This window comes from Dendropsophus ebraccatus, chromosome 6, assembly GCF_027789765.1.
Source record: "Dendropsophus ebraccatus isolate aDenEbr1 chromosome 6, aDenEbr1.pat, whole genome shotgun sequence".
NCBI lineage: Eukaryota > Metazoa > Chordata > Amphibia > Anura > Hylidae > Dendropsophus > Dendropsophus ebraccatus.
This window is the reverse complement of record NC_091459.1, coordinates 60239883-60251989: the sequence shown is the minus strand read 5'-3', so window position 1 is coordinate 60251989 and position 12107 is coordinate 60239883. Positions and strand designations below refer to the sequence as shown.

The following is a 12107-nucleotide window of genomic DNA, read 5'->3' as shown; positions in this document are numbered from 1 at the left end:
CTGAAGGGAGACTCTTTAACCATGAGACCTCTGGTCTGATTTGCTTGCACAGTGAAATGTCTTGGGTCTTTTGTGTGTCATTCCAAGGACAATGGCGAGTATTGTTCTTCACAAACCCTATCCCTTCCATCCTTAATGAGCACCGTTGTGTAACAGACATTTCTGTATTTTTATATTGTGTACAACAGTCTTTAGATGAACAAAGAAGCCTGTGCAGAGCAAGACCCGGCTAAAAGAGATAACAAGGAAACCAGCCACCCCAGACCAAAGCCCTACTAACACACACCGGGTCATAGACGGGTTCACATCGCATTAACGTTCAGACTGACCTTATATGAAATGCCAATCGCACAACTATGAACATAAACCAAATCTAGTTATGATTGAGTGCAGTAATAAAATAGTGAGATTAAGATTTAACTGGGAGAACCCTTATGTGCCATAAATAAGAGCCCATGAGCCTGAAATGTGTTGACATGGTCCAAGGCCACATAAAGAGCGGTGATCTGATCTTTAAAAATGAAACTAGTGAACCCAGAGCACATATCTACTGGACTATGCAAGGGACACAAGGACATATCTATTTCCAGATCACAGTATATGTCAAAGCCTTCAAGAGAAACTGCAATTTCTCATCATAGAATCTATAGGTTGTGCATCTGTGACTACAACTTTTCTGAAAACATTTACCATACATAGCACAAATCCCTTAGTCCTCCGTAGGCATTATTCACGCATTCAGTCGTTTTTCAGAGCCTTATATTATGTCCACAATCCACAAAGAATTTTGACCATAGTGCATACATAATCTGAGAAGGTGATGGTTAAATTAAGGTGATCCACACTTTTTACAGACATTTCTTCTGCAAAATTACAGATGGCACTTAAATGTCTACCATGGTGGTCCAGATCTGTTCTGCAGCCCTGTAATTCTTGATAGGTAGCTATATATATATATATATATATATATATATATATATATATATATATATATTTCTGAGATATTCCACAGCACTGTACAGGGATTGTCATAATTACATTGGGCTTGTAGTAAGGCACACCATCATCTTCTGCAGCTCCAGAAATAAAAGTGATTCCCAGAACATTCCTAAGTATGCAGAGACATTCCTATCTGCTTAACATGGTGGGCACAAATGTGTTGAACAGACTTTTTGTCAGGCATAAAATAGATGGTATTCCAGGTCAGCAAGATGTTCCCTGTTAGGTGACAACAAAGAATATCTAGGAAGCAGATGTTAAGGACTTCAGAGATCCAGACAAGAAATGCTGAAGTTCTCTCTGGTTTTATCATAAATTCTCATATAAGGCAGAAATATTAAGCTTCAAGATGCAAAGGGGAATAAGGGGAAATGTTAGCAGGGATGTATATCCACCAGACGAGCCATGCATCCAGAAGGAAATGTTTTAAATACCTCTGATTCATACAGTACAAAGAATGTGTTAGCTTCCATATGGTTCTGAATCTAAGGTAATGGAGGAAGATGACAAGAACAAGGTCCAATCCTCTGCTGGAGGAGGCTTACTAAAACTTAGAAGAGACAAGACATGGGCTCCATGATGAAAACCATTAATACAAGAAATAGTTCCAGGATGTGGGAAAATGTAATGATAATGTAAATCTCTTATTTGAATTAATTATCCCACACACTATGTAACCCAAATATAACAGAAAAAAATCAAAATTACCATAATCTACGAAAAAACACAAATGAACATGCTTTTCTTTACTGAAAATGTTTAATCTTTATTAATAAAACCATGAATGAGCAAGAGTACACATAAAAAAATGAGGGGAAAGATGATAACAGTGCAATAAGCCAGGGGGCAGGACAAAGATGGGATATAAGACTAATTATGAAAATAATATATTCATGATTGAGAAATACATGAGCAGGGGCTAATCTTTTATATTATCAGATTAGCCCCTGCTCATGTATTTCTCAATCATGAATATATTATTTTCATAATTAGTCTTATATCCCATCTTTGTCCTGCCCCCTGGTTATCTTTTCCCTCATTTTTTTATGTGTACTCTTGCTCAATCATATTTTTATTAATAAAGAATAATGTTCTTCAGTAAAGAAAAGCATGTTCATTTGTGTTTTTGGTAGATTATTTCCTAATTATGGTCTCACAAACAAAATACACGACTAAGCAGAAACAACTGTGCTTCTTCCTGAAGGAGAACGCCATAATCCAAAGCCGGAATATTGTGGAAGGATCTCAGAGAGGCGGGTGTCTTCCTGACCCTTGCTGGATGTTTTGGATTACATGTCTCCACACTGTGGGCCGCTGAATGATAACAGATGGAGATGAAGGGAAGCTTTTTCACACAATGTATTCTGTGGCTGACTTTTAATCTGAGAGGTTATGCAAGACGTACGTACGGTTCGTGACCCATATGCTTTGCAGGAAATAGTTAGCATACATCTAGAACCTATTCAGGCTATTACAAATTGGAATCAGCTACAATGAGCAAAACAAATTCAGCCTTCAAAATGCACAAGACTAAACTGCTGAAGGCAACAAATAAAGGAGATTTGGGAAAAGGAGTAACACAGCAAGAGATGCCAAAAACAAAAAGGTATTGACACACATCCAGATCACGTCCACCCCTGGTGGTCAACTGTGCACCCAGAACCACTAATGTATAGTACAGGTAAAGTCTAACAGAACCAGCTCTTCCAACATGCATACAGCTGTTTCTATGTTACTAACCCTCAAGGATAAGAAAAGAGATTGAAATTTTTTTTTTTTTTCTGAAATAATGGGAGGGGGGGGGGTCTTTAAAATAACAAGCCATACTCATGGTGCGTTTACACAGACAGATTTATCTGACAGATCTTTGAAGCCCAAACCAGGAACAGACTATAAATAGGGATCAGGTCATAAAGGAAAGACTGGGATCTATCCTCTTTTCAAATCCATTCCTGGCTTTGGCTTCCAAAATCTGTCAGATAAATCTCTGTGTGTAAACGCACCATCAGCTTCCCCAGTCCCCTATAATTGCTGTCCACAGAACTTAGTCCTGCAGTTCACCATTTCCTCTGACCTGTCTACTCTGCAGGAAATGTCCAGCCAGTTGCTGGCCCCACTGGAATAACCCTTGAAGGTAAGGTTTGGTAATCCTGGTTTTTGAGAGAAAGTAGTTGTGTTTTTTGTACTCTTGGATAAACCCATATAGTCGGGAGGAAAAAAGGAAAGGACATAATTGAAATATGGTAAATGGATAAATCTGGTCAAGTTTTTCTAAGAAGTTCCTGAACACTACAACAAGTGGCACAATCTGAGGTTAGTTGGAAGAACGATCAGGAACGCAAGAAAACATTAGGCCAGGTTTACATTCATCTGGCGGCGTTTCTTTCTGCTGCAGTAGAAAAGCACAATATTTTTAAATAGAAGTAAATTAGAAATCGACATAACTTTCTGACACCAGAGGGTTTGAAAGAAAAACAAAAAAGACCGGAGTATCACTATTAGAAGAGAGGCATGGTAAATTATACTGCATAAAAAGCAGGGCTGCATTGTCCGGGTCATGGAGTCGGAGTTAAGCCTGTTTTGGCTGGAGTCTCAAAATTAATTATTGAACTTTCATGTGGATTTTTATAAATGTTTCTCATTAATATATTTCATGTTTTACTAATCTAAGGACTTAAATTATTTATTCAAACCAGAAAAACACTTTCTCACATACATGTAGTTACAAAAGGTGAAGCATTCCCCCCGTATATCAGTAATAAGCACTCGCCCTATTGGGGGGGGGGGGGGGGGGCAGTGTAATATGAAGACATCCTGTGTAATACAGAGAAGGAGGAGGCGCAGTCATAAATAGTGTAACAGTAAACTATGTCCTCAATGTGGCACTTTTTCTGTGGGAGAAGATTGTGTGTTTTCTTAAGTGTGCTATGGCTGCAGCAGGCAGTGTGTGTGTGTGTTTGTGCGTGCACTATGGCAGTAGAAGATTGTGTGTGAGTATGCACTATGGCTGGAACAGGCTGTGTGTGTGCGTGCACTATGGCAGCAGCAGGCTGTGTGTGTGTGCTATGGCTGCAGATGGCTGTGTGTGTGTGCTATGGCTGCAGATGGCTGTGTGTGTGTGCTATGGCTGCAGATGGCTGTGTGTGTGTGCTATGGCTGCAGATGGCTGTGTGTGTGTGCTATGGCTGCAGATGGCTGTGTGTGTGTGCTATGGCTGCAGATGGCTGTGTGTGTGTGCTATGGCTGTGTGTGTGTGTGTGTGTGCGAGCGCTATGGCTGCAGCAGACTGTGTGTGAGAGTGAGAGATGGGCAACAGTGAAAAATTCAGGAAAGACAGGGTGGTGTGATATGCCCCTAATATGTGGGTCATCAAATGTCTGAGTGCCAGCTGGTAACAAATCTTACCAATGGTATAAATAAGAAGAATAAATGGGTGTCTTCAAGGGTTCCCATTGTCTTTCCAAGCATGGTCTAAACATGCACAAAGAAAGCTTCCAACAAAAGTAACTGGAAGATGCCAATAACTCACAATGTCTGTTCAGTGAATACAATGTGAAGATTGTCTCCATATTAAATTGTTGCTGATCTCTTGGATTAATCATATACTTAATATGGCCTCTGGGCAGAGCAATTCGCCTTACAAGTGCTAGAACAGGAAATGACAGCACAATGTATTTATCAGACATGTTGTGGGACAATGAGGGTGTTTCTATGTCTACACAGTCGCTTCACTGCCTCATCTTCACAGCGTTCACTGCTGGATCTCTCTATAGCCGCCATGAAACTTTGCATTTAAAACCAGATGCCTGACTCCAATAAGGACAAACCACTACAATAACGTGACTGTTCACTGTCAAGGATTTCAAAAGAAAATGCGTTTTTATCTCCTCTGAAAGAGTATCTGTCTGAGTCCAATGGATGCTCAATTCTTTATGAATAGAACAGACCGGAGCTCTCTAGATGACCTCCAGTATGCCCACAGCTCTCTGAGGAAAACCTAGTGCACACATATCTAATGTGTACATGTTTCGAACCCTTCCAATGCCTTGATCTGCCTGGGGCAAAAGTTTATTTTCCTATAGAGCATGGCGCGCTGAGGATGTAAGTAAGTTTCTCCCATTCATCCTTGACACAGTTCCCGTGTTATTAGTAGTTCAATTCTATGCTAAAAAGTTGTTTTGGTGCTCTGGGGGCTGGACTACTCACCCCAGTGCACTGATCCGCCCTTCCCCCTGAAAGACCCACCCCCCTAATAAAAATCAGCACAGTGGACAGGCTGGAAACGTAGTAGTAGTCACGCTTTCAGTGCATTAAAACGGCATATTAGCATCAGCATTTACTCCTTATAAAACAGAAACGACAATGAGGATGAAGGCAAGAAACTTACCATTATCCTCAGCGTCCCATAGGGGGATATCAGCAGGTTAGATACTTCTAACCAGTTTTCCACTATGGTAATTCTGTTAGATGGTTGTCTTATGATGGTACTTCAGTTACTCTAGATAGATGGAAGAAAGTCTATGGGGGACATTTATGAAGACATTTACGCTAGTCTCAAATTAGGCCCAGCCCCCAATTGCGCATGCCTCTTAGTGAATCTGGCCTGACCTGTATGTGCCATATGGTGGGCGCAGGAATCTACACCTGGTCCTGAGCAGATTAAGATTTCTGCCATAATTTGTGCGAACAGGCATAAATCACGGTAAGTCCGGTGAGGGAGAAGTCTGCACCTCTTCCCTGCCTTGCTGCACCCAATAGGCGAATGGGGGATATGGCTGGCATACGCCATGGAGAAGGTGCAAACGCCTTCTCCTTGGCGTACGTCAGTGGTGCAGCCTTCATAAATGTTCCCCCTATATGTTCACAGTCACCTAAAGGAATATTCCTATCTGGGACATTTATGTCATATGTGCAGGACCAGCATCCACCTCAAGTCCCTTGGCTCCCTCCAGTTTGCTCACAGTGGCCAGAGGCAATTGTGAAGACACACAGCTTGCATAACTCCTATTGGCTTTTAAGGGAAACTTAAGGTTGAACCATACTAATAGCTAATGGGGCATGTACACAGATTAGCCACGAGTATAAACATTCATGACTAGTTTACTCAGGTGTGCATGGTTATTTCAATGAGGGAAAGGAATATGACATTGGCATACACCTATAGGCTGGGTTCACACTATGTATATTTGAGGCTGTATTTGGTCCTCATGTCAGGTCCTCATAGCAACCAAAACCAGGAGTGGATTGAAAACACAGAAAGGATCTGTTCACACAATGTTGAAATTGAGTGGATGGCCGTCATATAACAGTAAATAACGGCCATTATTTCAATACCACAGCCGTTGTTTTAAAATAACAGCAAATATTTGCCATTAAATGGCGGCCATCCACTCAATTACAACATTATGTGAACATAGCCTTTCTGTGTTTTCAATCCACTCCTGGTTTTGGTTGCTATACAGCCTCACAAATACAGCCTCAAATATACATAGTGTGAACCCAGCCTTAAAAGTACCATGGGGCTAGTTTCGGTAATAGCGCCCTTAGACTATGTTCACACATCGTCCAAAGGATGACCGTTTTTATTGGCCGGCATTTAATGGCAAATAACAATCAATAAAAAATAACAAAAACAACTTGTACCCTGGCCTACTTTTTCGAGTCCCTAGCTATCATTGAACAAATTATTTATACACTGAGGCAGAGTGTTTCTGCACTTTCTTTTTTGGCACAGTTTTGTTTGCGATTAGTCTTTTAAATGAACAATAAAAGTTAAGTTTTATCGCCCTAGAATATTATTTGCCCGTCATTAATAACCTTGATACTTTTCAACACCACCGGGCAGTTGATACTGTAGATTTGCGGATACCTGGAAAATTGTCTATCTGTAGTATGTGTGTGTGGGGGGGGGGGGGGGGGGGGGATGCCGGGGTTCTGAACACATACAGATTTTGTTTGCTGTGAATTTGTGGCCAGATCTGCCAGATTGTCCCATGTAAACATACCCACGCTGAGAGTTCTTCAGGGACATCCCTGTCAGTTTGAATGGGTTTACATACTCGCAGCGAATTTTTCATTCCACTGCAAGTATGTAAAGGCCCTGGTCTTTACCGGTCCGTGCTAATAATTCCTAAAAAAAAAACTAAATAAAAAAAGGCCTCTGTCATGTCTGCAGCCTGTGGTTGAGTCAGGTGACGCACTGCGGCCACATATGGGGGATTTCTGGAAACAATATGGGGGAATCAATAGTGAGTGGTATTTCTCAGTAAGTATTTGATGTGTTAGAGAAAAAAATGATCAAAATGGAATATCTGCCAGAAAAATGTAATTGTTACATTTCTCCAACTTGCTTAAATTTCTGAGAAACACCTAAAGGGTTAATAAACTTATTAACCTCTTAAGGACGCATGACGAACCGCCACAGTCCCAGGTGCCGCTTGTAGCCCGGGACCGCGGGTATTAGCAGGCACGGTCCGATCGCCGTGCCCGCTAATACAGTAATCAGATGCAGCTGTCAAACATGACAGCTGCATCCGATTACCGGATGCAGCACTTCCCTGGTGTCTAGTGGCGGAGATCCCGGAGGAGCGATCTCCGTTACTGCTGCCGGCCGGGGTCCGCTCCAAGATGGCGCCGTCCCCGGCTCGGCACTCGTTTGTTTTTGGCTGCAGCAGAGTGCCGATCTCATTGATCTTTGCTGTATAACTATACAGCAAAGATCTCAATGAGAGATCAAAGTGTATATACTAGAAGTCTAGTATATGTGTAAAAAAAAAAAAAGTATTGTTATTAGTAAAAAGCCCCCTCTGAATGACCCCCCTTTTCCCAGGTTTCAAATAAAAGTAAGTAAATAAATAAACATGTTTGCTATTGCAGCGTGCGTAATCGCCCGAAATATTAATTAATCACATTCCTGATCTCGCACGGTAAATGGCGTAAGCGAAAAATAATCCCAAAGTGGAAAATTGCGCATTTTTGGTCGCATCAAATCCAGAAAAAATGTAATAAAGAGCGATCAAAAAGTCGTATATGCGCAATCAAGGTATCAATAGAAAGTAAACATCATGACGCAAAAAATGACACCTCACACAGCCCCATAGACCAAAGGGTAAAAGCGTTATAAGCCTGGGAATGGAGCGGTTTTAAGGAACGTATATTTGTTAACAATCGTTTGAATTTTTTACAGGCCATCAGAAAAGTTATACACGTTATATATCGTTTTAATCGTAACGACTTGAGGAACATGGATAACAAGTCAGTTTTACCCCAGGGCGAATGGCATAACAACAAATACCCCCCAAATAAAAGAAATGCGTTTTTTTGTTCAATTTCACCACACTTTGAATTCTTTCCTGCTTTTGCAGTGTACTTTATGCAAAAATTCAGCCTGGGCTCATGTGGGTTTCTAGGTAGAAAAATGCAAGTGCTATGGCCTTTTAAACACAAGGAGAAAAAAACGAAAACGCAAAAACGAAAATTGGCCCCGTCCTTAAAGGGTTAAATGTTATCTTGAATATTTTGAGGGGTGCAGTTTATATCATGGAAGGATGTGTGAGGTGACGAGGATTATGGGATGTGTGAAGGATGGGGACTGTGGGATGTGTGAGGATTATGGGATGTTTGAGAAACAAGGATTATGGGATGTGTGAGGACTATGTGATCATGTACACCTGTAAAAAGTTTTACATTTTGTGTAAGGATCCTATTCCCAGCAGCCTCAGTATCCTCGGGAATCGTGCGCTGGTTTTACACACTGACATTCCTATCACCTCTTCTACAAGACCCACAGTGATATCCTCACAGATCAGTGGCGGAGTATGGCTACTACTCACTGTCAATCCTCCATCACACCAGGGTGATAGAAGCCGGGGGGGCGCCCCTCTAGCATCTGCTCGCTGACCCCCATAACCTTTACAGTTCACACCTGGCTGTGACCTTACTGAGTGCTGTGTCCTACAGAGACCCTGCTGCCGGGGTCCGTACTATGATATTATGTCATGTCCCTTCACTAATATAGCTCCAACACAGTCCACAGCGCTGTACACGGAAGGTTTACATTCTCAGCAGTCCATATAGCCAATAACAAGAGTAAGGGCCCTTTTACACAGAAAGATTATCTGACAGATTATCTGACAAAGATTTGAATCCAAAACCAGGAACAGACTATAAACAGAGATCAGGGCATACATGAAAGCCTGAGATTTCTCCTCTTTTCAAATCCAGTCCTGGCTTTGGCTTCAAATCTTTGGCAGATAATCTGTCAGATAATCTTTCTGTGTAAAAGGGCCCCTAGGGTGCGTTTACACATTTATCAAATGACAAATTTATCTGGCAGATTTTTGAAGCCAAAACCAGGATCAGACTTTAAACTAAGGACGGAGATTTCTCCTCTTTTCAAACCTGTGTATTCACTTCATAACATATCACAACAAAGCTGATGTAAGCATTGCACCAGTATATTCTGATACTCTTCATGATGGCACTGTGTATATAAGTATGACCTGTATATTAGTATATCCTATATATTAGTGTATCCTGTATATATGTATAACCTGTATATATTAGAATAACCTCTACAGAATACCCTGTGCGTTAGTATAATCTGTATATTAGGATAACTTGTGTATTAGTATACTCTGTGTATTAGGATAACCTGTATATTAGTACATCCTGTATATAAGTATAACCTGTATATTAGGATACTCTGTATATAAGTACAACCTGTATATTAGTACATCCTGTATATAAGTACACCCTGTTTATTAGGATATTCTGTATATAAGTATACCCTGTGTACTAGTACACCCTGTATATTAGGATACTCTGTATATAAGTATAACCTGTATAAGTATACGCTGTGTACTAGTACACCCTGTATATTAGGATACTCTGAAGTATAACCTGTATATAAGTATACCCTGTGTACTAGTACACCCTGTATATTAGGATACGCTGTATATAAGTATAACCTGTATATAAGTATACCCTGTGTACTAGTACACCCTGTATATTAGGATACGCTGTATATAAATATAACCTGTATATAAGTATACCCTGTGTACTAGTACACCCTGTATAGTAGGATACAAAGTATAACCTGTGTACTAGTACACCCTGTATAGTAGGATACTCTGTATATAAGTATATCCTGTATATTAGGATACTCTGTATATAAGTATAACCTGTATAAGTATACCCTGTGTACTAGTACACCCTGTATATTAGGATACTCTGTATATAAGTATATCCTGTATATTAGGATACTCTGTATATAAGTATAACCTGTATATAAGTATACCCTGTGTACTAGTACACCCTGTATATTAGGATACTCTGTATATAAGTATATCCTGTATATTAGGATACTCTGTATATAAGTATATCCTGTATATTAGGATACTCTGTATATAAGTATATCCTGTATATTAGGATACTCTGTATATAAGTATAACCTGTGTACTAGTATAACCAGTATACAATAATATTACAGCAGCAGCATTGTCAGACACATCCCTGGTGACTCCAGGAGCACATGGCGTCTGTTTACACAGTGTATTCCCATCCATATGATCAGTGTATGGAGTCCGGGCACACGGCTACATACCGCAGGCAGCTGGGGCAGAGGACACCGGTCACTCAGCTGCTGCCTGATCGGCTGATCAGCATATCCAGGACGGAAGCCCCCTCCCCCACTCACCAGCATTCCCATCACCTCTGTCCACAGACTGGAGAAGGTATCAGACACCTCAGCCTTAGGCTCCGGACTGGCAGCCTCTGCCCGCTCTCCCTCTCCCTCCATGGTGGTCCGGCCGGTGATGTCAGTGCCCCTGGCTCCTCACTAGTAACATTCCTCAGTTGGCATCTCCGGGGCAGCGGCCGCTCCAGCCCTGTGTGCGCCCCCGTGCCCGCTGGCTCATAGTACGTCCCGTGTGTGACTCCACACACTCTGTGGGCACCGCTGTCCTGGACGAGTCCACAGAGTTTAGTAAAGGGATTCCACAAAGTATGTGTGGAATAGAGTCCCTTCACCTTAGTGTGGCGGGCAGTGAGTGAGCTCCTCACCAGTCATACTGACCAACTCCGGACTGTGGCTGGGACGTCTGCTGCGTCTCTGGGGCCAGGAATGTGTGCACACCTCCCCCTGTGCTGTGCAGTGCGCTCTCCCGTCTTCACATGACTGCTCAGTGAGGGAAGCGCAAACTCCAAGAGGAATGACAGCTCCAGCCTGGTGAGAGGAATGCCTCTGTGTATGGAGCGGGGACAGGAGGGGAAAGGCTACACAAAGTGGAGGAACATAGGGGGAGGTGCAGCCACATAGGACCCAGGGGGACAGCACCTCAGCCAGACCCAAACACAGGAGGACCCAGGGGGACAGCACCTCAGCTAGACGACCGAAACACAGGGGGACAGCACCTCAGCTAGACCCAAACACAGGAGGACCCAGGGGGACAGCTCGTCAGCCAGACCCAAACACAGGGGGACAGCACCTCAGCCAGACCCAAACACAGGGGGACCCAGCGGGACAGCTCCTCAGCTAGACCCAAACACAGGGGGACCCAGCGGGACAGCTCCTCAGCTAGACCCAAACACAGGAGGACCCCAGGGGGACAGCACTCAGCTAGACCCAAACACAGGAGGACCAGGGGGACAGCACCTCAGCTAGACCCAAACACAGGGGACCCAGCGGGACAGCTCGTCAGCTAGACCCAAACACAGGGGGACAGCACCTCAGCTAGACCCAAACACAGGAGGACCCAGGGGGACAGCTCCTCAGCTAGACCCAAACACAGGAAGACCCAGCGGGACAGCTCCTCAGCTAGACCCAAACACAGGGGGACCCAGCGGGACAGCTCCTCAGCTAGACCCAAACACAGGAAGACCCAGCGGGACAGCTCCTCAGCTAGACCCAAACACAGGGGGACCCAGCGGGACAGCTCCTCAGCTAGACCCAAACACAGGGGGACAGCACCTCAGCTAGACCCAAACACAGGAGGACCCAGGGGGACAGCACCTCAGCTAGACGACCGAAACACAGGGGGACAGCACCTCAGCTAGACCCAAACACAGGAGGACCCAGGGGGACAGCTCGTCAGCCAGACCCAAACACA

The 12107-nt window shown here is 43.1% G+C and overlaps 1 protein-coding gene and 1 long non-coding RNA gene across 2 annotated transcripts in view; one reads left to right on the top strand and one right to left on the bottom strand.

The window, feature by feature from the left end:
• The window catches only part of SASH1 (SAM and SH3 domain containing 1), a 168459-nt gene extending 157391 nt beyond the window's left edge, over positions 1-11068 (bottom strand). The window contains exon 1 of the mRNA XM_069975049.1: positions 10697-11068. Within this exon, the coding sequence (XP_069831150.1) occupies positions 10697-10798 (102 nt within the window). The 5' untranslated portion in view covers positions 10799-11068. The remainder of the gene's footprint in view (positions 1-10696) is intronic.
• LOC138795666 (uncharacterized) overlaps positions 11044-12107 on the top strand; it is an 84000-nt gene continuing 82936 nt past the window's right edge. The window contains exon 1 of the long non-coding RNA XR_011363654.1: positions 11044-11227. This is a non-coding gene — a long non-coding RNA (uncharacterized lncRNA). The remainder of the gene's footprint in view (positions 11228-12107) is intronic.